The following is a 25521-nucleotide window of genomic DNA, read 5'->3' on the forward strand; positions in this document are numbered from 1 at the left end:
TCCCAGAAGCCAGTGTGCACACCCGGCAGTGAACTTCGGGGGCCGCCCCCAGGCCACCCTCTGACCACTCCTCTGAGCCAGGCCTCGCGGGTGCCCACTTTTCAGCGTCCCCTCAGGTCGCAGATCCCAATGGGCCCCCACGTCCCCTCCCCACCCTGTGTCACAGCTGCATCTTTGTGGCCTTGACCACAGGGAGCCGTGCCTCTGATCTGAGACACGTGTGTGTGTGTGTATGCGTGCGTGTGTGTGTGCACAGCCCGAGTTGCTTGCTTGGAGCAGCCGTGTCCAGAGCTCACTGAAGCTGGGGCTTCAACCTGTCCCCGTCCTTCGCCCTGAGGGCCCCAGGCTGAGCTTTCTCATCTCGTCTCCTGGTGGGAACAGGGGGCCGAAGAGAGGGTTGCAGATGGACCTCTGTCCACACCAGGGCCTGGCTGGCCTCGCCTCGTCTCAGAGGACCCGTCGGCCCCTGGCCAGGCAGGTGCTACAGTGTTCCCCCCACGTGGGCGGAGGGCTGGGGTGTCCGTCCTGGGCCTACAGCCCCTAAACTTCCGCCTGAAGGCCGAGTGGGGCCAGGTGCAGGCGGGAGGGTGGTGGGGGGAGAGCCGCTGTGGTTGGTGGCCTGGCCAGTGTCCCTGGGTGTTCTGGAACCTTGCAAGTCAGCTCAGCCGTGTGGCCGGGGGGCCGGGCAGGGTGGGGGCTCATGCGGGCACTTGGCTAGGCTTCTCCTGCTGTTATTAAACCCCAGCTTTATGGGTTCCCTCACAGCTCCAGCCAGGGATGAGGGATCTGTGTTTCCAGCTCTTTCCACATTAAACTTGCCACACAGGGGAGCTGGGAGCTGGTCGCCCGTGTGTCCAGGGCCCTGCTGCTGGCCCCAGAGGGATGAGTTGGGGGAGGGGGCTTGGACACTCTTTGCTGTGGGCCTCAGCTCCTTGCTGTGGGTCTGGCCTGCGTGCTGCTGGCCTTGCTATCTGGACCTGGTGGTGGAGAGCCCAGGCATTCGGTGGGGACTGGAGACTGTTCACCTCTAAAGGCCTCCATGGGGTCAGTACCGTCGGCTGTCTTGACCAATGACTGCTTCAGGCTGCTGCCAGGCCTCGACTCTGCAGGGAGGGGTCGGAGCTTGGAAGAGAGGAACGATGAGGGTGGGTGAATCAGGGGCCTGAACTGGTGGGAAAGAACGTGGGCACCCTTTCCGTGGGGGTCTGGGCCCAGAGCCCAGCACAGCCACACCAGGCATCCCCTGCAGAGACCATCACACACGGTGGAACGAGGAGGGTAGAGGGTGGACACCGAGGGCCACCGGCCACCGAAACCTGAGGCGGTCTGAGTCAGGCGTGAGGCCGGGCCCCCAGGCACAACCTCACAGAGCGACTTGGCGACTCCAGATCCCCATGAGGCACTCACACAGAGGTCACCCCAGGGCCCCCAATGAGTCACAGCCCCGGACGCGCAGCTGCCTGGACCAAACGCAAGAGGGTGAGGCACGGTCCTTCTGATGCAGCTTTTGCAGCACCGGGTGAAACCCAAAAGCAACCCACTCGGTTCATTTTGTCTGTTCTGCCTGCCATCCATCGTCAGCCTAATCAGGGGAGTCGGATCCCCAGGCAGGGCCAACCCAGCGGTGCCATAGCCACGGATGGCCAGGCCGCCTCACCAGCTCGCACCCCACGTCTGCCTTAGAGCCGTGAGGCTGGTCCATCTCAGCGGGCCCAAGCCTGCGGTTGCTCTGTCTCTTGGTGTCCCCTTGATGCTCCTGCAGAGCTGCCGGGCAGCACCCCCAGGATGGCTGGGGGGACCCCCATCGGGCTAGGCCGGAGCTCCTGCCAGCACAGACCTGAGGTCTCAGCGCCTGCTGCAGTTGTGAGGTTCCCGCCCCAAGCCGGGAGCTTGTCCTCTGGGACCCAGGACCTGATGCAAGTGCGTGGGGAGGCCGGAGCTTGTCCGCAGAGGAGGAGACGTCACTCTTGCTGTCGTGCGCTCGAGTCCCCTCGTCCTCTGGTCCAGCCGCCCACCCCCACGGCTCCCTTCTGCCCAGGACACGCATAGAGGTGCCCTCTCACTGGGGCTGGCAGCTCAGGCAGCTCCATGCCCACGATTCCTGCCTCAGAAACCATGCCCTGAGGTTATGTTGCGGATGTCTGTGTTCATAGCTCGAATGTCACGTAACAAACAGAAGACAGTTTGGGCTTTGCTCTCCGAGAGGACAGCCTCTCCTGTGCGGGCGGGGCTGGGCGGGCTCACGCTCCTGCTGTCCTCAGGTGGCGTTCCAGGCGCCAGGGCGGTGTCTCCCAGAGGTCCCCGCCCGCCTGGGGAGGCTGCAGTCAGCTCAGGTGCTGGGGGTGCCAGGTTGGGGAGGGGGGCCTGGCCCACCTGGCTCACAGATGCCCCCCCACACTGTGTCCCCTTTGCTGTGCCCCCCATGTCCCCGTGTCCCGTGTGTCCCCCTCCCTGTGTCCCGTGTCTCCTGTGTCCCATGTCCCGTGTCCCCCTTTCCCTGTGTCCTGTGTCCCCCTCCCTGTGTCCCATGTCCCCGTGTCCCCTGTGTCCTGCATTCCCCATGTCAATGGACAGTAAGACCCTCTCTCTGGACCACGGCCCTGCGGCGTCGGCCCTCTCCCCTCGCTGACCCGCCTCCTCCCTGCTGTCCACCTCCAGACGCCGTCACTGGGCTCCGGGTCTCACCGCCCAGCACCCGTGTGGGGCAGGTCCGTTGGCAGCAGCCCCTTGGACTGTGGGCTCAGCCCAACCCTGGCTCCTCCTGCTCCAGCAGAAACCATGCTTGTTGGGCCCTCAGTCCCCTCCTAGCTGGACGTCACCTGACTGGGGGCCGTGGGGTCAGCCTGGAGGCCACGCAGCCGGCAGGTGCTTCCGGGGCCCAAGTCCACCCACCCACGTACTGTGTGGACGCTGGCCCTCGACCCGGGTGTGGCCATGTCCGTCCGTCTGTCAGAAAAGTGCCTCTTCTCGGTGTCTGTCACTGTTTCTTGTCCAGTCGTCTCCGTCTGCATGCCATGCCAGGTGTCGTGAGGAGAGCGGGCAGGTGTGCCAGGACCCCGCGTCTGCCGCACACTGCCTGGAAGTGCCCCCGGCGGGGCTGACTCGCTGGAGTCTCTCTCAGTCACCGTCCCAGCACCGTGTGAAGCCCCCAGGGTGGGCGGGGGGAGAGGGGTCATCTCCTTAAGAGCACGAGTTTCTTCCCAAACGGAGCTGTCGAGATGGCCTCGTGCTGCGGCTTCAGGGTGGGGGCGAGCGCGGGATGCACACACGGGAAGACGTCTGAGCAAGGAGGTCCCGCTCGGCCGGGTCACCGAGGAGCCGGAGCTGTGCGCCCGTGGGAACCCGGGGCTGCGGGTGGGGGGACGCAACCTGGGTCACGTCCACCCTCTGTGGTGGGGACTCGGGGTCCGCATGGACTCACGACCTGACGCCAGTGCCCGCGGCCACACAGACGCCCTCCTGCTCCCGCCCTCCGCCAGCCCCGGTGGTGTGGCTGCTGCTGCGCAGCAGGCAGACCAGCCCCGGCATTTCCCCACAGCAACTCCAGAGCAGGTGGGGTGGGCAGGGGGCTGGTTAAAGCGCTGGAGGGGCACCTGAGGAAGGAGGTGAGCCTGCCCTGGCACGAGGCTGAGAACCCGGCGTGGGAGAGGAGCCCCGAGGGCCTTGTTTTAACCTGCCGGACATGCTGCTCCGAGGCCCTGGGCCCTGCACGTCCGCGCCGGCGCAGGGCGTAACCGGCGCCGTCCGGCCCGCGCATGCGCAGGAGCAGCCGCGGGGCTTGTCTGGTGACAGGCGCCAGTGCTGCCCCGTTGGAAGGCCCCGCCGCAGCGCGCCCCCTGCCGCTTCCTATGGTGCTGGCTGGAAGCCTCCCCCGCTCCGCAGCATGGTCCACGGAGCCGCGGCCTGGAGCCCGGACCACCCCAGGCAGGCGGCCGGCTCCTGGAGAGGCCACCTCGCCCGCGCGGGAGCCGCCTCACACCGGGCTTCCCAGCGGGCAGCAGGCAGGCGCATCGTGGGGCCTGTGACCCGTAGGACTGGTGACTCCATCAAGGCCCCCGGCCCCCTCTCCCCACCGCCTCACTGGGATGTGGGACTCAGGGCTGGAGCCCCAGTCAGGAGGCACGTGGGGCTCGGACCCAGTCGAGGCGTCTCCTGAAGTGGCTTCCACATGGGGCCCCAGGCTGAGGGGATGGTGCTTACTGCAGAAGCCCCAGGCTGTGGCCGCTGCTGACCATGGGTGTGCAGATTGGAGGGGAGGGGTCGCATCTGAAAGTGGTTCTGCACACGCCTTCGGACGTGGGGCCCACAGGCGCACCGAACCTTGGGGACCCAGTCTGGACTCCGAACAGCCCTGGGCCCAGCGGGTGCCCTCCCCTGGGGCCCGTGGTCTCTGCATCCTGCGGCATCCATATGGGGAAGTAGCACACCCACGCTGAAGGGCCGGGTCTTGCACACACCCATGGGGCCATGGGAGACCCCCAGGAAGGGGGACACGGAGTCATGGGAGACCCGCACCCAAGGGCCGCAGGAGACCCGCAAGAAGGGGGACAGGAAGTTCTCGGGAAACCCGCACCCACAGGGCTGCCTGAGACCCGAAAGAAGGGGAACACAGAGTCTCGGGATACCCACACCCACAGGGCCGTGGGAGACCTGCAGGAACGGGGACACGGAGTCACAGGAAACCCGCACCCACTGGGCCACAGAAGACCCGCACGAAAGGGGACACGGAGTTACAGGAAACTCGCACCCACGGGGCTGTGGGAGGCCCGCACGAAGGGGAACTTAGAGTCACAGGAAACCCGCACCCATGGAACCGTGGGAGACATATACCAACATGGGAGACCCATAGGGCTGCTGCGGGAACCAGGACCTGCGGGTGTTTCCCAATGTGCAGTCAACCTGGGTCAGCTGGCCCTTCTTTGTGTCCGCCAGCAGCCTGTGAGGCATCCCTGAATCCTGCCCAGTGGTGTCTGGAGCCCCTCACACAAAGCCCTGGCAGCTATGTGCTTGAGAGAGAAGTCTCTCTCCCAGCAAAGGACTGCGAGTGATGCATGGGCACTGGGAAGGCCAGGGCTGCGGGAGTCGGCCTGGCTGATGGAGACCGACCAGCGCCGGGAGTGAGGATGCCTGCCGTGCCCACACCTGCCATGCTGGACACGTCCTGTCCAAGGATGCCAGGGACACCCCAGCTTTCCACCTGACCTGACTTTGGGGATGTGAGTGATGACCTTGGCTCTGCCCGCAGGAGGCCGCACGGTGGCCATCACCCGCTATGCTTCTCCCCAGCCTTCCAGCTGCAGCACTGTCTGGGGACCCGGTGCCTCTCTGCCCACACAGGCAGGAAGAATGGGAACAGGGCTGGGGAGGGGGCACAGGGAGGGCAAGACCAAAGGGAACGACTCCGCTAGGCATCCCAGGTGCAAGCCGGGACCTGGTGACCCTGAGCGGGGCCACGTGCTCTCACGTCAGTGTCCCCAGGTCCCAGCTATGCGGCCACGGCGCTGCCCAGGCGCCCTGTGGACGGGCTTTGGGAAAGCCAGTCCTGGTCCTCCAGGCTGCTGTGGGTTGCAGGCACCAGCCATAACAGAGAACAGATGTGCACCCGCACTGGGTCTAGACTGTGTTACAGCAAAGCTGCGTCTGAGAGAGGAGCTTTATTTACTTAAGGCGGAGGCTGGGTGCGCAGAGGCCCGCGGGCTGGGATGGTGAGGGGCGTTCCCTCCGCGCCGCCCACCCCAACTCCAGGAGGCCAGCCCCACACACACGAAGAGGCGAAGACGTGATCAGGAGGATCTGGTGACAGCTCATTGTCCTTCCTCCGTCTGCGCACGGCAGCGCTAGGCGTCTGTTGTGAAATCAACTGTGCTCTCGCCAATCGCTCTCCAGGGAATGCGACCATCAGGGTGTCTCTTGTGAGCATGTGCGTAAGAGGCAGCAACCAAGGAGAAATGAGACACAGGAAGTGAGCCGCCAGGCAGGGTGGCCGTGGTGGACCCCAGCCCACCGCAGACCCCAGGGCATGGGGCTCAGTGCCCTTGGGGCCTGGTCAGGCCCACAGCCTGGAGGGAAGGGACAATCCAGCGCCCGTGGTGCCAATTTCCAGCCTGGCTTTCAGCATGCTGGGAGTACCCAGAGGCACTGTGCCGGACCCTGTGGCCGTAGTCGTGCATTTTCCCCTGGGAACGAACCTGTGCACAGGAAGGAGGGCTGGCATTCTTGCTGGTGTAAAAGCGTTTCCTTGTCTAACGGCTGAAGGCTTCTCTCCTGCAGCAAGTGGACACTCACCTTTTCCGTTGGATTTTTACTGATCTCTAAGCGCCATCTTACTCTTTGCTCAAGTTCACCCCATGTCAGACATTTATCAGATAGTATGTCGGTAGCAGCAGAAACGCAGTAGTACATCCAAGTTAAAATTTTCGCTTTGATTGCTACAAATCCACAGGCCCTTGGGTCCAGGCTTCTGCTACAGCTCACAGATGGGTTTTTATAGCACATTAGTGCCGCAGGAGAGTCCAAGGAAAACAGTGCTCTCGGCCTGAGAACCAGCTGCAGCTCTCCCGAACCGATGACTCACGCCCTCGTTTTAATTGGGTGGGAGAACCAGGCAGGAGACACACAGGGACTCAGTCAAAGCGCTGTTTGTTTTCAGAGAGTATCCTAGCCACAAGCCTGCCCCGGTGCTCCCATCTGCAGCTCATGTTTATTTAATTTTTTTTTTTTCCTCCTCGCAGTTCCAATCATAAAAACGGAGCCCAGCGATGATTACGAGCCTGCCCTCACCTGTGGACCAATGAGCCAGGGCCTGAGCCCGCTCCCCAAGCCTTGCTACGGCCAGCCGCTCGCCCTGCCGCCCGACCCGGGAGCCTGCCTCATGCCCGGCTTCCCGCCCCGTCCGCAGGGCAGTGCCAGCCCTGAGCTCCACGACCTCTCCTGCGCCCCTTACGGCTCGGCCACGGCCGGCCCGGGCCACAGCCCCCTCGGACTTCCGCGGCCAGTCGGCGGGGTCCTCGCCGGCCAGGAGGCGCCGAGACCCTCGGGCGTGCCTCCCGGGACCCCCCAGCCACCGCCCCCCACTCTGCTGCAGCCACAGGTGAGTCCGACGTCAAGCGGTAGCTGCTCCCCGGGGCGCCGGCCAGCGCTCTGTCCCCACAGCCCCTCCTCTCCGCTGCCGCCCGGGACCCGAGAGCTGACCCGCCTGCAGCCCTGTGGCCCAGCGCACCCCTGCGGGACGGGCCACCAGCAGCACCAGCCACCCGAGGTTCCGAGCAGCGAGCCCGCCACCGCCCGGCCCCTGCCGCCGCCCGAGGTGCGTGAGGACAGTAATCGTAGTCTGGCCCCCATTCCCGTAACGGTCAAGCGAGAGCCTCAGGAGCTGGACCCGCTCGACCTGGATGACGGTAAGTGCCCGCCGCAGCAGGCGCATGCCCAGCCCTGGGCCGAGGGGCCCCGGCCTGGAGCGTGCCCACCGCCCCAGGAATATGCCTGGTGTGTGTCACACCAGGAAGTCCCGGCGGTCAGCAGTACCACCGCCGGCCAGTGGGGGACGCCATCCCCGCCCAGTGGGTGCCTGTGCTGTGCATCCTGGGGGCACGTGGTCCCTGTGGCAATGCCAGGTGTGGTGACCACAGTCCCTGGAACACGGCCTCTACCAGCTGAAATGTCCCGTGAGAACAAGAGGCCTCCTTGGACTCGGCTGTGGGCCCAGCTTGTTGCTTAGTGTCTGAAGTGCCTCTCTAGTTGTGTGAACCATCATTAAGTGGTCAAATAGCTAAAAGTGAGTGGCTTTCGCTCTCTTCAGCTTGTGAAGCCATGTGTTCTGTGCGTGTTGGCTGTCGCGTCCAGCTCTTTGCAACCCTAGACTGTAACCCTCCCGGCTCCTCTGTCCGTGGGATTCTCCAGCAAGAACACTGGAGTGGGTTACCCAGATCCGGGGGCTCTTCCTGATGCAGGGATCAAGCCCCTGTGTCTCTTGCACGGGCCGGCAGGCTCTTCACCACTGTGCCTCCTGGGAGCCCAGTGATCAGGTGGGGAGGTGGGGCGGCACTCCAGTGCACCCACCCAGCACAGCACCCGCTCTGCGGGGACGAGTTTGGGTGGATGTAGGGCGTGTTTTGGGGATGCCTGCAGTTAGGTTGATGATGCAGACTTTCTGATACGAGGTCTTCCTATGAAATGATGATAGATGGCACCTGGTCGAGAGATTTTTTTTTCTTGCTTTGGGACAAAAGGCCAGGGCCCCAGGTGTTGTCAGGTGACTCAGTGCTTGCGTGGGCCCCGCATGGCGCATCCATGTGGGCGTCTGGCCTCCGTCAGCCAGCAGCCCATCTCCCCGGTGTAAGTCAGTCCCTGAGCAGGCTATGACCCAGTGCCCACCTGCCGCCCAGCTCCCCTGCTACAGGACTCGGGGTACCCGAGAACCGCAGGACTGTCCTGGGCGTGGCCCCACACCCCCACCCCCTATCGGCCACCTCGGCCTTTCTGCCTCCACCATTGAGGCTCCTGGCCTTTTCCCTGAAATCGGAGCCAGACACGTGGGCGTCTTCTTTCCATGACTGCCGTCTCCCCCACGCCTGTGTTCTGCCCCAGGGACCCTCTGGGGAGAGTCGCTGGGCGTGCGGTCCCAGCACCCACCCTCACCCTTGGTGCCCATTCCCACCTGAGGTGTGGGTACAGCTGGACCCGGGGCACATGGGCCTTCCTGGTGGGGACACCTGGTCACAGCCCCCAGCCCAGTGACCAGGAGGGCCCTGGGCCTGGCAGGTCCCCGTCCGCTCAGGTGGACCCCGGGCCTAGCAGGTCTCCATCCGATCGGGCGTCCTGGGGCCCTTCTGGTGCCTCTCTGGCTCCTTCCTCACGTGAGCTCACCAGCTCATGAGTGTTCTTGTTCCTAAATGCTCACTTCACAGCAGGCGCCCCCTTTGTGGGCTGTGCTTGTGGGTTCCTAGAGAGGCCGTCTCTGCTCACCATGGTCCCAGCCCGGGACCCACTCGCTCACGGGAGCTACCGTGTAAATGCGAGTCAGCCCCTTGTCAGTCCTCAGAAGACCGTCTGGTGCAGAATAAAGGCGTCGTGAGCATGGGGACCTGAGTTCCCAGCCTGGATACCAAGGGGGTTGGGGCAGATCTCACTGGTCCTTTCTGACTGGGATGGTGGCGGGGGTATGCAGGTGTCATGGGGCGAGTGGGGGCCTCGAGGGGTTTCTGTAATGCTTGGATGACTTAAGAGGGCACCAGTAATCTAATCCCTCACTGGCCTCACCTTTACACGTCATATGTGGTCGAGGTGTCTGAAAATTAATTTGTGAAGAGGGTTGGTGTCCAGGGGTATGTGCAGTGCGGCCCCCAGGCCTGATCCCAGGGGCGTGTGGTGCAGCCCTGAGCCCTGCAGGGAGAGGGAATCCATGGGCTGGGGCCGATCCCTGATTTAGAAACAGGCCCCTGTGAAAGATCTGGAGAGGATTGGGGGGATCGTTGGAATTCACTCCAGGCCACGTGGGTCTCTACTCGTGTCTGGGTTTGAAGTTGCAGCCCAACTCAGGAAGGTATGGACAGGGAAGATGGAAACAAGGGTGAAAAACTAAATCAGAAAATTAGAAACCATTGGTTTCAAGTAGCCTTGACATTAACAAGCAGACACTCCATCCTCGTCGTTTGAGCCCAGGAAGAGGTGAGAAATGGGATTGACTGACGGTACAGACCAGGGAACTAGGACGGGGTGGAGGGTACAGGGGAGTCTCCTCCCCGCAGAACAGGGGGGTTAGCTCTGGTGCCGCTGGGGGGCCTGCCCTGCCCTCTCCTGGGCTTTGTCCTGCAAGCCCTGGCGCCACCCCCAGGGCAGGAGGGCCTGGCATTTGCTGCAGCTCCCGTGGGGAACTCAGCCTCACACAGGCTCAGGAATAGAGCGACTGCGCATCTAACCCCACGGTGACGGTTCAGGGCACTTCTGCCAGGCTGACCCCACTGTGACGGTTCAGGGCACTTCTGCCAGGCTGACCCCACGATGATGGTTAGGGTGACTCCTGCCAGGCTGTGCGCCCTCCCCACTGGGCTCTCAGAGGCGCTGTGTTGGCCGATAGGAGTCAGGGGCCTGTGGGGGCTCCTCGGGCTTGCTTGTGATGCTCGTGGTGCCGGGCCTGTGAGCAATGGGAGCTCATTTCACGTGTGTCTGGTGTTTTATTTGAGGTTTTCGTTTTCCAGAAGTGTAGAGTAAAAAGCGCAATAGTAGCATAGCATGTCCAGTTCCAGGGAGCCAGGGCGTTTGGAGCGCGTACGTGAATCTTTCCGAGACAGGAAAGGTGCCGTAGCTTAAACGGGACGCCCGTGCCTCATGCAGAGTGAAGCCCTACGCACAGGGCCAGTGCTGCTGCCAAACCTCCATTTGCTTCAAGGCGCGCCTCAAGTGAACCCCGTTTCTTTGTTTTTCGGGTGTTTCTGCTGTTGTATCAATAGTATCTGGCCCATAAGTAACTTTGGTTATAATTTATTCTTTGGTTCAACAACATTCATGGAATTTAAACTTTCATTTTGGATTTCTCAATCATGGCGGTATCACTGGATACCTTTTTTAAAAAAATTAGCTTTGTGGTCTTCTCTTATTTTAAATGTGGATTGAATGTGTCATAAAAGCTACAATGTTTCCTTGGTGGTTTCTGTGACCTGCTCCTCCCTGGGCTGAGCTACGCAACTGCCCAGCAACTCCCCCTCTGGGTGTATACATGGCAGTTCACACACACGTGCACAGCAGTCTGTGTCCTGGACTCGCTCCTTGGCTGTACACGTGGGCAGTTCACATGTGTGCACAGCAGTCTGTGCCGTGAACTCAGTCCTCAGGTGTATGTGTGGGTGGTTCACACTCGCGTACACACTGATGTCTGTGTCCTGGACTTGCCCCCGTTGACGTGGATCTGCTGGCAGCATTGTGAACGCCCCTGAAGCTCCGCAGCCTGTCCCGTCTTTTCGTGGGGGGCCCTGTGTTGCTGACGTGAGGACCCAGTTTGTGAGCCAGCGACAGTCTCGGGGTGTCGCTTGTTTGCCGCTGCTGACCCCGCCCGTGTGTCCCCCAGCCCACCCTGCGGCCTCAGCCACAGTCGGCCCTTTCAGCCCCTCCAGGGGTCTCGGGTTTCCAGAAGTCTCGATGTCATTAAAACAACAAGCAGGTGGAGCAGGCGGCCAGGCCATGTCTGCCTGAGTCTGCCTGCGCCCCCCACCCCCCCACACCCCCCTTCCTTCCTGAGCTGGGGCTGCTCTGGGACCGAAGGCAGACTTTCCTCATGGAAAGTTTTACTAACCTGGCCCAGGGCCCAGCTCTGAGGCCTCCCCACTCCTAGTGATGATTGAAAGAGTCTGGATCAAACACGCTGGGTCGTTAGATGGTGGGCTCTACCCGCTGGGCGGAGGGCGCACTTGGCCATGCACGGGTCCTGAGGGTCAGTCCTTACGGCACGGTGTCCGGAGGTGGCTGGGGTGGGGACTACCGTCAGTCTGGTGACCCGCAGGCCTCATCTCCCAAGACAGGAGTCCCGGGAGCAGAGCCCCCGCCCACACTTCCCAGAGCCGAGAGTCTGGAAGGGCACAGAGCCCTTTCCACACTCGGCCCTGGAAGCCTCACAGGGACATGAGTCTGTCTGCACAGGGAACCCACGCCAGGCTGCCAGGGACGCCATGCCTCCAAGGGTCAGACAGTGTGAGACTTCAGAATAAATACCCTCCTCCCTGTCTAGATGGACCTGAGTGACAGCCGGTGACGGCAGGAGCCCTGGACGCTGCCACCCCACCCCGGGCGGTGATCAGGCCATGTGCTTCTGTGGTCCTGGCCGGTGTGTGTGTTTCTGCTGCGCCCGCACTGCCGGGATCTGCCCCTCAAGAAAGGGGGGAGGCAGGGGCCACTCTGAGTCTCCGCTGAGTAAGGGCCTTTATAAATAGGCGCTGTGCCTGGCCCCTGGGACGCAGCCGCTGGGCCATGATAGCGAGCGTCTCCTGGCCTCCTGCAGCTCGGGTGACCCCGCGGCTTCAGTGTCCACCACTCAGGGCGTCCCTCGGATGCCGATGCTGACATGAGCAGGAAGCGCGGGCCACCCGACTCTCATCCAGGGTTCTTCAGCCCAGTTGCTTTCTGGGCACTTGAGGGGCATCTGGTGGTTTGCTTTCAGCTAATGTTAACCTTCTGCCTTAATCCTAGGTCTTAGCTTACTTCCTTCTCTAAGTGGAGAATTGTTTGACGTTACTAATTTGAGGGAAAGAAAGAGGAATCTGATGTGGGGGGAGGAAACGGAGGGAAGAGCTGGGAAGGTTTCGTGGAGCCAGAGCCACTTGGCTCTGCTTGGGCCAGAGGCTGGTGCTGGCCTGCCGTGCTGGGGCCCCATGGGCGTGTCGCGGTGCGTGGTCCCTGTAGGCTGGCCCCGAGAGGGAGAGTGTTGGCGGGTGAGTGCGTCGGGACCGGAACGTGGTCTTCCTGGTGGATGTGCCTCTGCGGAGAGGTGGGCACCTTCCCAGGGGGCTTAGCCAGTGCCGCCCCCGTTCCAGGCCTGCTCTCCATGGCTTTGCTCTCCGATGCCACACGTTTCAAAGCTCTTCCTCACTGAAGAACAAGCAGGCCTGGCAGGTCCTCTCAGACACGTGAGCCCATGCCTGGCACACGGCTGTGCTCTGTCCCCAGAGCGTGACACCAGGGGAAGGGTACTCAGAAGCCTCGCTGCTGATGGGCAGTCAGGCCTGGGGTCTCTGAGGAGTGGTGACCGGGGCCGGAGGGCCCTGTCTAAATGTGCTGGACGCCTGTCTTTTCGAGAGCAGTAGGTGCGTGGCTGCCCTGCCCTAGAGGGCCAGGCAGAGGGCCAGCAGTGTGTGGCACTTCTGAGTGACCTTTCTGATACAGGAATGTCCCTTCCATGTGGATTCCTGAAGGACAGTGACTGCCTGGCACAGCCGTCCACCGGGTCCAGGCGAGAAGAACCCGGACGGATGGTGTTCGAGAACCTGTGTTCCCATCAGAGCTGTGTGTGTCCTACCTGACCCACTATCACCAGCACACAGAAAACCCAGGTGACGAGAGTAGTGCCAGCGTGTGGGCTGGGCTCATTCCAGAGTGACTGTACATATGGTCTCTGTTGACGAATTCCGCCTCACAGCAGCCCTGAGCGGGCAGAAGCGCCGGTTCAGCCCCTGCTTTCAGAGAGGGAGGCTGAAGCTCGGGGAGACGTGTCACAGGAGCTGCTCGGAGTGCAGCAGGGACAGAACCGGGGCCCGCCGTGACCCGCCCGCCAGCCCCTATGTCAGTGCTGGCTCTGGGCCCCCTGAGGTCGAGCTGTGTCATTAAGATGCAGTGAGCAAAGATTCTTGCTCAGGAGTCTAGCTTTCATGTGTGGACTCGCCTCGAAAGCCAAAGAGAAGTGTGGAGTGTGGCATGTGTTTCCTTCACCAGAGAATCCCTGTTATTAGTGGAGGCACTTTTTGATGACCCAGGGAGAACTGGGGGAGAGGCAGGACTTCCGAAGTGATGAAGAGAGGACCTTGGTGAGATATCAGTCCCTAAAAGCAGTAAAAACACCGACACAACTTTCAGATCAATTATTCCAGAACCTGACAACTACCCAGAGGCAGAGCAAACTGGAAGGCATGTATTCAAGGGAAAGTGGACCTTGGGAAATGATCTGTGGTGCTGTAACTCGGGGCTGTTCCCCTCCCCCCACTCCGTGGAGTGTGGCCACACAGCCCAGTTCAGTCCCTGATCGGGGGAACCATGATCCTGCAAGCCGTGTGGCATGGCCAAAAAAATAGACAAGCAACGTGCGAGATGGATGTATTTGCAAAACAAGTGTCTTATAAAGGACTTATACTCAGCACATGTAAAAGCTGCATATCTCAGTAATAAGACAGCCTAGTCAAAAACTGGGTAAGAGATTTAAGTAGACCTTTCTCCAGAGAAGATACATGAATGGCTAATAAATACATGAAAAGATACTCAACATCATTAGTCTTGGGGAATGCCAGGAAGATGCCTTTTCACACCCATGAGAGATGCTGTGAAAAATCAGAGACAGTAGCAACTTATGGAGAGCACGTGGAGAAATAGAACTCTGGCAGGTTACCAGTGGGGATATAAGGAGCGCAGTCACTTGGGCCGTGCCTTTGCCAGAAGACCCGACAATCCCACGCTCAGACATCTACCCAGAGAAGTGAACACGTATGTACACATGAAGACTTGCACAGAAATGTCCTTAGCGACATTGTGTGTAATATCCAAACATGTGAAACAACCTAAACATCCATGGAACAGATTTTTAACAGTGTGCTATATCCGTACCCACAAGGAGGAATGCAGTACCCATTCGTGGTAGGACATGGTTGAACCTTGAAAACATGTGGAGTGAAAAACCCAGACACAAAGGACCACATTTTATGTGGGTCCATTTATATGAAGGTGTCCAGAGAGGCAGCCCGGCCTGGGGATGTTTCTAGGTCTGGCCTCTCATGCAGCGTCACTGGTATTACATATGGTTTTGCTAAAACACTCGATGCCAAAGGAGAGAAGTGCTTTGAAAGTGAAGGCATGTGTGCATCGTGTGTGTTTGCTTCTGTGTGTGGAACATACACAGCCCTTTTTCAGACGCGATGGGAGAAAACTCACAAATTCTATATTTTTATGACACAAAATAAGGCTGATAGCAGAGTTTCTCTTGGGGAATAAAAATATGTGTGCTTCTCCATCACTTAGTTTAGTAAATAAAGGATTCTCTTTAAAGCGTGAGCCATGTGGGTCCTCACGTTGGCTGGGCACAAAGCCTTAAGCCCCTTTACCCTTTTCAGTCTGAATTTTGACACCGGGTTCTTCCTTCCTTACAGATTACAAAGTGGACGCTTCCACACAGTTAAGAATAAAGACGGTCCATCCCCCCTCTCAAACATCCGCCCTTATCAGGCCCAGGGGACCCCGACTAATCACAGCCTGGTCCTGAGACAATGGGCCGCGCCGGCCTCCAGAGGACGTGGACAGTTATCGCCCAGAACCCGGGGCTGGCTCTCTTCTGCTCTGAAGCAGAGCGCACAGTGCTGGATGAGTCCTTGTTGGGGCGGGGGGCCTTATCAGCCCCAGCCCTCCCGCCCTCCCCGGGAAGGCTTCCCCACTCACCGTATCAGGCTGCACAGCTGCCGCTCTCCAGATACAGCCTGGGAGCGCCCTGGGCAGCGTGGAGAGACCACCATGATGCCCTGGCTCCGGCCGGCGGGCCTGGCAGGAGGAAGCAGGGAGGTGTGGCTGGGTAGGCCTGGCATCCAGACGTGAACCAGGCCCGGCCGGCTCCCTCTGCTGCCCCTGGGGCTCCGGGGACAGCCCGTCTCAGGCCTCCCCATCCTCTCTCGATGTGCCGAGCCCGGTTGGTTTGCAGGCCACTCCGTGTCTCTGCGGAGGTTTCAGCCGAGACTGGGCAGGGCCCCAGCAGCGACCTCGGGAGCTAACTTCTCACCTGTGAGTGTGAGTGAGGTCGGAGCATTCTGTACAGACAGGAAACTCACAGACCAAAATCGGTGAATGAGAAGGTCACTGGGGTGGGGACACCCGGGGGGGCACCCAAGAGGTGGGAACACTGGGGGAACACGCAGGGGGGACCCCCTGGGGGGTGACACCTGGTAGGGTGGGGTCACTTGGGGGCGGGGACACTGGGGGACACCCAGGACAGACCCCCTGGGGGTGACACCCAGCATGGTGGGGACACCCAGAGGGGGATACCCGGAATGGGGGTACATGGGACACCCGAGGAGGACACCCAGGGTGTGGGACAGCCGGTGGGGAGACACCTGGAAGGGGGAGGTACCTGAGGGGACACCCGGGGGGGCCGCTTCCTCCCCTCAAGAGTTTCCTCTGGGGTCGTCTTTAGGATGGCGCCCAGGCAAGACAGCAGCACCAAGGTGACCTGGCTGCTTTTGATGAGAGAAACCACACTTTGGGCATTTCCTCATAACTGCTGTCCCCAGACTGAGACTGGCCGGGAGGGGACAGACCGCGTCACGTGTCGGGGCCCCATCCTGGCTGCGGGAGAGCCTGCTGTCTGCTGCTCTTGGCCGGGCTCCTGGCTTTCACAGCATCAGACTCAGAATCGCCTTTCTGTGCACTTTCCTTTTTTTTTCTGTCCACAGTAGCTGTTGCCAGCAAGCTGTAAACTACCGTATATCACTCAGGTTTAAGAACCTAAACTTTAAAACAAATTAAACTCTTGTTGACATTGTAATAAAAATCAGAATGGAATGGGCGGCTCAGTAGAAGCGAAGTTCAATTATTTTTGTGGATTTAAGATTGTTTTCTGGGATTCGCAGGCTCCCAGGGCAGCAAGTGATTTCCTCTTGGCAGACGGTCGGTCAGAGGAAAAGCGGTGGTGGCAGCAGAGGAGGCCGCCGCGGGCCGCCACCTGAGTGTTTGCTCTGGCGGCACAGGGCCGTCTGCAGCCACGCTGGAAACGCAGCGTCCCGGCCGTGTTGGAGGGGAGATGTGCAGGCAGCTTTAAGGCATTTTAGTTTAAGAAAGGAGCTGAAATCATGTATCTCGGAGACTGCCTGTCACCTCGGTGTTCTGCTGGATGGAAGACGGCCCTGGGAGCACAGGCCATTGTCCTCCAGCACCCGTCCACTGTCCAGGCAGCGAAGCACAGCGCCCTCTGCCCTGCCTGGCAGCCCCCCCCAGGCCTGTCACCCCCCCACACACCCGTCACTTCCACATACCTGTCACCCCCACACACACCCGTCACCCCACACACACCCATCACCCCCACATACACTATCACTTCCACATATCTGTCACCCCCAGACACACCCGTCACCCCAGACACACCCGTCACCCCCATACACACCTGTCACTTCCACATACCTGTCACCCCACACACACCCATCACCCCCACACACGCCCATCACTTCCACATACCTGTCACCCCACACACACCTGTCACCCACCACCACACCCATCACCCCCACACACAGTCACCCCCACACACCCTAGTCACCCCCACACACACCCGTCACTTCCACATACCTGTCACCCACACACACACCCATCACCCCACACACACCCATCACCCCCACACACGCCCATCACCCCCACACATGCCCGTCACTTCCACATACCTGTCACCCCCATACATACCTGTCATCCACACACACACCCGTCACCCCCACACACACCCGTCACCCCCACACATACCCTTCACTTCCACATACCTGTCACCCACACACACACACACCCGTCACCCACCACCACACCCCTCATTTCCACATACTTGTCACCCCCACACACACCCGTCACCCCCACACAAACCTGTCACCTCACACACCCGTCACCCCACACACACCCATCACCCCCCCACACACACCCGTCACCCACACACACACCCGTCACCCCACACACACCCGTCACCCCAAACACACACCCGTCACTCACACACACACCCGTCACCCACACACACCCATCACCCCACACACACTTGTCACCCCACCACCACTCCCGTCACCCCCCCATACACCCGTCACCCCACACACACACCCGTCACCCTCACACAAACCCATCAACCCCCACACACCCATCATATCCCACATACCTGTCACCCCTACACACACCGGTCACACCCCACCACGCCTATCACCCCCCACACCTGCGCCTGTAACCCCCGAGCTATGACACCTCCTTTGTTCACCAAGATGGAGACAGTCGTTCCCATCAGATCACACACCAGCTCCCTGTCCTGTACGTGGTTTCCTGCCACGATGCTGCAGAATTGTGAGCTGCAGAAGTGTGCGGATGGAAACTCGGCGACAGGTTAACCCGACGAGCCAGGTGGGCTCCTGCGAATGGGCTGTGGCCTGGGCTCTCCAGCAGCCTCTCACAGCATCGCACCCCTGCCCTCGCCTGCCTTACGCTCTTCTGCACTGCGTCCTGTTTCTCTCTGCGCAAGCCCAGGTTGGCTGTGAAGTCACGACTTGTGAGCCATACGCATGCTGACGCCCCCCGGCCACCATCGGTCGGCTCGAGGTGTCCAATCACCACCATCACTCACGTCTTCAGAGCCGGTGCTGAGGTCACCTAGGCTGCCTGGGGTGGTGAGGTCCTCAGTGGGTTCCCGCCTGTCCCCCACCCCAGACCCAGCAACACAGAGGGCAGGAAGGGGGCCGTGGGGTGCGAGCCTCGCTCTGCAGATGCCGTCCAGCACTTCCTAACTGGTAGAGTAAGGAGGAGACTTAGAAATGCAGGATCCTTGGAGGAGTTTCCCTCACGGAGCCCTCCCTGTTCCTGGCTGCTTAAAGGACCCGTGGATTTAGAAACATGCCCTTGGATCCCAGTAGTTTGTACCCCTGCTCACCACAAGGCTTTGCAGAAACTTGTGGGATTCCTGACCCAGGGCTTGCTGAATCTATAGAGTATTTGGATAAGACCATGCTTTTGTGCAGTGAGCTTGTCTGATGATTTGTGGACCAGGGGCCATGACCAGCGGGAAGGTGCTGAGCTCGGAGCCCCACTCCTGGCTCGAGAACTCCTGTCACTTCATCTCGGGTCTCTTCGTGCCCTGTGATGGAAATAGGCCCCTAATTTATCCTGAAGCTCAGTCTGAATCCCATGTGAAGGCCCAGCACAGCTCGGGTATAGACACGACCCATCCAGAAGCCACTGGAAGGCCTCAGTGATCTTCAGTCTGAGCTGACACTGACTGTGAACAAATATCCTACCTAGCTTGTTCTCCACATGCTGGTTCTTTGGTTTTGTTTTTGAAGAGCTATATCAAGGCTTCTTCAGAAATCAGATTTAGATAGAACATCTCTGGTGGTAGTGGATTAAGAATCCACCTGCCAATGCAGGGGACACAGGTTGGACGCCTGAGCCAAGAAGGCTTCGCAGGTCTCGGGCCGCTGCAGCGCGTGCACCACGGCCGCTGGAGCCCGCGCGCCTGGGGCTCGCGCTCCAAGACAAGAAGGCATCACAGTTAGAGTGCCGTGTGCCACAGCCCAGCACCGCAGCGAAGAGCAGCCCCGTATCTGTGACTAGAGAACGCCTGCCTGCAGCAACGAAGACCCAGCGTGGCCAAAAATTAATTAATGTTTAAAAGTGTTCTTCTGCAAAAAAAAAAAAAAAGAAATATAACTTAGATAAACAGAGAAGGAATTAATGCTAAGTTTCCAAGCTCTGCCCCACAGAAGGAAGATGCTGTGAAGTTACTGTGGCCATGACTTCACAGCTGGAGAACGAGAGCTCTGAGGCCTGCGGGGCCCAGACTCAGCCTTGGTGAGGCTCCTGGAAGAGAGTAATCCAACTTTCAAAGAGGACAGAAATCAACCAGTGTCTGCAGATTGCTGGCTCTGCTTGGGCATCGCAGGGTAGTCGAGGCACCTGACCGGATCAGATGCCTCACCCCAGGGAAGTTAGAGTGCAGTCAGGGAGAGCAGGTTAAACAGTGTTTAAAATATAAGTAACAATTCTGGGAGAGAGCCGCGCTCTAGACGGCGCCCTAGCAGCTGCCCGTGAGTCACAGAGGCCGGTGAATCCAGGTTTAGGTTTGGGTCACTTGGAGGCCGTTTCAGAAGAAGCAGAGATGGAGCAAAGCCTCAGGGGCTGCCGCTTCTCTGCCTCCAGTGGCATCCCTGGGTCACACAGGAAGTGCAGTGTCGTCAGCGTGGGGGACACATTTCCAGCCTTCGTTCCACATCTGTCAAGTGCAGGCAAGGTCAACTGATAGAACCTCCTCCAGAAACCAGCCTGTGAGACCCTCTGCGGGGAGGGTCCCTGGTCCCCCGTGCTGCCCAGTCCTCAGTCTGGGCGACCTTTCCATTCCGGAAGGAAACGCAGGGGATCCCCTGCCCAGTCCCCCGAGGGGTGTGGGACCCGGCCGCGCTCCTCCGCGGGCTGCAACCTGAGACGGGGCCGCGGGGCTGGGGTCATGGGACTGGAGACCTGAGACCGGGCCGTGGGGCCGGGGTCGTGCGGCGAGGCCGCTCGTTTTCGTGGCCACCAGGGGCATGGCGTCATTACAGAGTCAATTAGAGTGCGTGTGTGCCGGTCCCGTTGATTTGATTTAGAGCGAGGAAAGCTCCAGTAATGTGCAATTACAAGAAACTTAATGGCCCTTTATACTGAAGGCAACTTCCATGGCACCTAATATACTTTGATGAATTACTCATTATGTGCAGTGTTGGAATAGCTTCTATAAAGATTAATAATTAGATAATCAATACAAAAATTCAATCTTGGTTTTTGCTTTTTTCCTACTCCAGGGTCAATATGTCCTGAAGATTATGGGACCTGTCTCATTTGCCCGAATTTTCTGCCTTCCTGCTTCGCTCTCTTTCCAATGTTTTCCAAATTAGGAGTTTAAGCATCGATTACCAAGTTGGTGTTGCACTTTTTCCTTCATGCCTTCTGTGGTTATTATTATTATTATTTTTTTGTCCAAATCTTTATGGATATGATCTTTATGCAATGAGCAAACAGGTTCTGCTGTCAGTGGGTTTTGTCAGCACTCAGGTACAGTTGACCCTCCAGGTGGGCTCGGTGCCGCGAGGAGGTCAGGGGTTAGTGGGTGAGGCTGGCTGCGGGACTGAGTGTCCGGGTCACCCTGTGCGAGCTGGGCCCGAGCCGGGGTGGGGACGCAGGCAGACGTGACGGCTATGGTATTCAGGACCTGCCTGGGCCTGGTGAGGTTCTGGAGGGACTCTGGAGCCAGGAGGTTGGGCCTGCTGCCTGTAGCAGCCGTGCCTGCGCCCTCGGAGACAAGGACGTCCACCCCTCCGTGCCCAGTGTGGGGGGCTGGGAGCTCCGAGACCGTTAGTTGACACTGAACTAGGGGCACTGCCCAGTGAGCAGGTGAGAGGTCCATGCCGGACCCCTGCCACCAGCCTCGCCCCCCAGTGAGCAGCCAGAAGTTCTTAGCTGTCTGTCCACGGGCAGCCCAGGGCCTGCAGCACAAAAACCTCTTCTCAGAGATTTGAACGATAGTTCAGAATATTCTGAAGGTGAGGAAAGCATGCTTTTCTGTCCACAGGGATGTGGGTGTGGACTTCAGCACAGCCGCTCTAGAGACTTCTCTTCCGTGGCACCCAAAAGGTTTCCTGTCTGCTCCCCTTCCTGCCCCCTGGCCAGCCCAGGGCTCCCCGGACGTTCGTGGGTGCGAACCAAGTCCCTGGGGTCTGCTTACCATGTCCGGTCCCTGGGATCTTGTTAGAGCTTTCGGTGGGCCTGGGTGGGGCTCGGGGTCTGCCCCTCTGAGCTCAGGCAGCACAGCATCCCCGGGTGGGCCTGGGTGGGGCTCGGGGTCTGCCCCTCTGAGCTCAGGCGACACAGCACCCCCGGGTGGCAGGAGCAACGGGCCTGGGCCGGGCGGGGCAGGCGGCCTGTCCGAGCAGGGTGGTGGGGTGATGGCCCAGCAGGGTGCAGGCCCTCGTGGCGCTGGTCATCGTGGGGTGGCGGGTGCTGGGTCTGCCTGTCCCCGGCTCCCTTCTGACCCTGGTGCTTCATTATGAAATGGGACAGAAGGAGCAGCGTGCGGGCCCCTGGCCCCTCCCTGGGTTCCCCGCCTCGGGGAGGGAGAGCGGCAGTCACCCCTCTGCCCCTTGTTGCCTTTAGACGCAGTCGTTCTCTCATCCGCCATGTGCGGACACAGTCACACCTGATAGACCTACTGCTGATGCTCGGAGGGCTGACGGCTTAGTTCAAGGTCACGGTTAGCTTTGAGGCGGGCTTTCTCTTCCTGCGAACCCAGGTCCCCCGAGCTTCTTTCATGGGTGGCATCTTCTGACCAAAACTGGCGCCAGCTGGGAGGTCATGGATCCTGTGCTGGGCGGTCCCGAGAGCCCCAGATTCGGAGCGGGCACCTCTGACCTCATTGACCACCTCCCCTGCCCCACAGAGAAGGACTGGCTGGCTGTCGTGGGTCCAGGGGTGCCTGCAGCTGGGGAGGGGGCCTGAGCTCCCAAAGCCAGGGATGGGGCACGCCTGCCAAACCCACAGCGGCTCCTTGTCCAGCTCCATTTATTCAATTTTACTTTTTAATTAAACGGGTCTCTTAATTTTTTTTATTTTTCCAACTCTGTTAATTGTCGGAATAGGAACTTCATCACTGGGGCAATGTGTCCCCCGGCGGCACAGAGCAGGCCCTGGAAAAGTGCTTGCCGGTGGTTTAATGACCCCAGTGAGCAACGCGGAGCGAGCTTGGCAAGGGTAGAATAATGGCCCGGGTCACATGGAAGGCGTCCACCGCACACACCAGCAGGAGGCCAGGGGCGAGCGGGGACCCTCCTGTCACGTGGCCCCCACTCCCCACGGATGCTGCAGTTTCCACACGGGCCGTTTGCATTATTTGGAGTATTCAGGCTAAATGAGGAAGTGGCCATGGAGGCAGGACAATTATTCTGTTTTAATGGCTGGCAGTCCCGCGTAACAGAGGTGCCTGTCAGGGCCAACCCACATCCAGCTGGGAGGGTCATGTTTTATTAAAACCGTGACTGTTGTCATCCAGCCCCTCCACTGTCCCATTCTCTCCTTCCAAAAATAGCAGGCCCCGTGGCAGTGGCTTATTATGATTAAAAAGATAAAAATAAGTGAAGGCTGAAATAGGTCCAGGACACCCGAGGTAACACGAGAACTTACTTTTTAATGAAACTTGAGAAACTGTTTTATTTTCCACTGCCTCACAAAGCATCTCTGGAAAAAAAGAAAAAGTGAAGAATGATTTTAGTACTGTTCCAACTGCATTTTCAGAATTACGACAGTTGTGATGCGCACGTGGCAAAATCACCATTTTCAGCCCAGAGTCTTGCAGGGCGGCCCCTCCTCACGGAGGGACAGGGGCTATGGGTGGACCAGCCATGGTCACGCTGGACACGGAGGCCACTGGACCTCGGAGACTGACCAGTGCCCACCTGTGAGGGAGGTGGACTTGCCACGAGGTCACCTCTTCTCAGGAAACTGAACACCCACACGCAGCCACACCTCACGCTTCCTGCACGGGGCACGCACTCCCCTGGTGCCTCTGCTCTCTGAACTGTGCCCTTGGCTTAGCTCAAGTCCACAGAGATGCCTTTAATGACAACCGAGTGTGCCTGCCTGTGTCCAGTACAAACGGGGACACATCCATCCCATCGGTGACGGAATCACAGCAGTGAACGTCCTTAGGTCTGCAAGGACGCACAGCCACCAGCAAGGGCTTTCTTACCCAGGAATCACCAGGTTTGCAGGCAAGCACAGCAAACATGATCCGGAGACTTCCTAGAAGTTAGTTCCTTAAGAATAGATTCGGCTGAGATGTTTCTGCTTCTGTCCACCTAAATTATCATCCTCTTAGGTTACATACTAACTTTAGCCAAAGGTGCATTTTCTGGGAAAGTTAGCAAATACTTTTTTAAATTATCTTTTAGTTATAGGAATGGGAAAGAATATCCTTCCTGTTTTGTTTTGCTTTTCAGAAAGCTGTTTTGGTTTTCTCTTAAAAATAAGAATGATTTTGATGACTTGTCCTCTAGAAGGATGTGTGTTTTTCTGCCCCTTGGAGGAAGATGGAGTGAAGAAGTAATCGTTGCTCTTGTGCCATATATTTATTTATGTACCATATTTAATTTGATCATGAGCTTTGATGGAAAGTCATGGGAACTCGTACAGCATGGGCTGGTGTGTTCAAGCTGGGATGGGGACAGAATTCTGTGGGAACTCCTTGGGGAAGTCACCAAGACCTTCTTTGTTTTTTATATTGCTCTTGTCTAAAGGACAATGATGCTCTAAAGAACCAGTTCTCTTCATTAAAAAACCAACATCACAGCATGTTGTAAAACCAGAAACGGAAAGAATGACAGTGTGCCTGCTGGGCTGACTAGTTTGCTAAGTAGCAGTAGATAAATATTGTGAGTTTTTAAAAATCCGTAGTATAGTTTGATTCCTTATTGGAACTAACCTAACTATCAAAAAAGAGATGTTTTAAAGTGTATGTAGTTAGGTATGTAATTTTGAGAAGGAAATGGCAATCCACTCCAGTATTCTTGCCTGGAGAATCCCATGGACAGAGGGGTCTGGCAGGCTATAGTCCATGGGATCACAAAGAGTCGGACACGACTTAGTGACTAACACACACACACAGGTGTGTAATTAGGCATTATATCAACAAATAATGTTTTTTTTAATTGACACGAAAGTAGTATTTGTAAGGTATGGTCCTTCTCTGAGTAAGTTGATTTGAAGGCAGGGAGTAAACTGTGTGGTGAGGTTAACATTGCTGAGCTAGATTCTTACCCTCTGAGCCCAAACCCAGGCCTGAGAGGCCGGGGTGACAGCTGTGTGAAGACAGCCGGAAGCGTGTGACCCCTGCTTCTCCTGGCCCTTCCCGCCCTGTGCCCACCAGGGCCCCTGCAGCAGGAGGGCAGAGCCCACCGCCTGCGTGAACAGGCTGCTGCCCCGCGTGTCACTGCGGCCGCGTCCAGCGAGAAACCAGCTGGTGTCTGTGACCCACTCGGGGACGTGGCGATGTCCTCGTTAACCTGAGAAACCTGCACGGGCACTGTTCTGACAGCACAGGGGTCCACACGGGACATCAGGAACGTGGAAACTGAGAGCGGAGGGGGCCGGTCCCGCGTCCCGTTTTGTGTCTTGTGGTTGAACCCAGACTTCGCAGTGGCTTTAGAGCAGGGCGGCCGCCCCTCACACAGCCGGTCGGGTTCTCTCTTACCGGCAGGCAGTCGGTAACTGAGAGTTCCCTGGAAGGCGCTAGAGCAGCTCTGCTCCCTCTGTGGAGGCCGGAGGCGAGGCTGATGGGGCCTCCTCAGCCACCGTCCCGCTGCGCGGACACAGACCAGACCCCAGGGCCGCCCTGCCGCCAGCCTCCCGGCGCAGGCTGTGGGGAGCCAGCCCGCGCTGTGAGGCGACCGGTGCGTCTCCTGCGCCCCTGGTCCCGTCCACGGCGATCCGAACAGTAACCGCCCCAGGGGGCTGGGGGACACCGCGTCACGCCTCGCTTGTCCCCCGCGCACAGAACTCGAGTCCAGGAGGGGTCTGTTTCTCCATCTGACCAGACTGAGGAGTCAGCGATTCACTGGGCGGGAAGGGCCTCAGGCACGCCCGCGTCTTCACCGCGGGACCTTCAGGCCCCGGGGGCAGGCCGCTCCCTCAGGAAGCTGGGGGCTGGGGGAGGACGCCCCGGCGGCCTGTGCAGCCCTGGCCCTGCCACACTTGTGTTCTGACTCTGATCATGTGTTGTCCTGTATCTCCTGGGGTCTCGGGGACCTGCTGGTGTCAGGACCCTGGGTTTTCCATCGTACTCATTCTTTCCTCTCTCAGAGCAAAGTGATACTACTATCACCACGTTCAAAGTCCCGATATTTAGAGTCAAACCCAGAAGCACACATACCGCATCTTCACTTAGGGTAGGAAGTGGAGCACTTGGTGATAAAGTCTCGGACAGATAAGGTGGGGACGCTGGCGATGAGGAGCCACCTCGGGGCCGTGGGAGTGAGAGGTGACCATAAGCAGGAGGGACATGTGGATGGTGGACAGCTGCCACTTGGATGTCAGACCTTA

The 25521-nt window shown here is 59.1% G+C and overlaps 1 protein-coding gene across 4 annotated transcripts in view; it reads left to right on the forward strand.

Moving 5' to 3' along the window:
• NFATC1 (nuclear factor of activated T cells 1) overlaps positions 1-25521 on the forward strand; it is a gene marked incomplete at its 5' end in the record, with an annotated part of 63435 nt that overhangs the window by 30723 nt on the left and 7191 nt on the right. The window contains 2 exon segments of one of the 4 annotated variants that reach the window (XM_045164060.1): positions 6732-7397; positions 12871-16140. In XM_045164060.1, the coding sequence (XP_045019995.1) occupies positions 6732-7397; positions 12871-13007 (803 nt within the window). 4 annotated transcript variants of the gene reach the window in all.

The sequence above is a fragment of the Bubalus bubalis genome, chromosome 22 (genome assembly GCF_019923935.1).
Source record: "Bubalus bubalis isolate 160015118507 breed Murrah chromosome 22, NDDB_SH_1, whole genome shotgun sequence".
In the NCBI taxonomy this organism is placed as follows: Eukaryota; Metazoa; Chordata; class Mammalia; order Artiodactyla; family Bovidae; genus Bubalus; species Bubalus bubalis.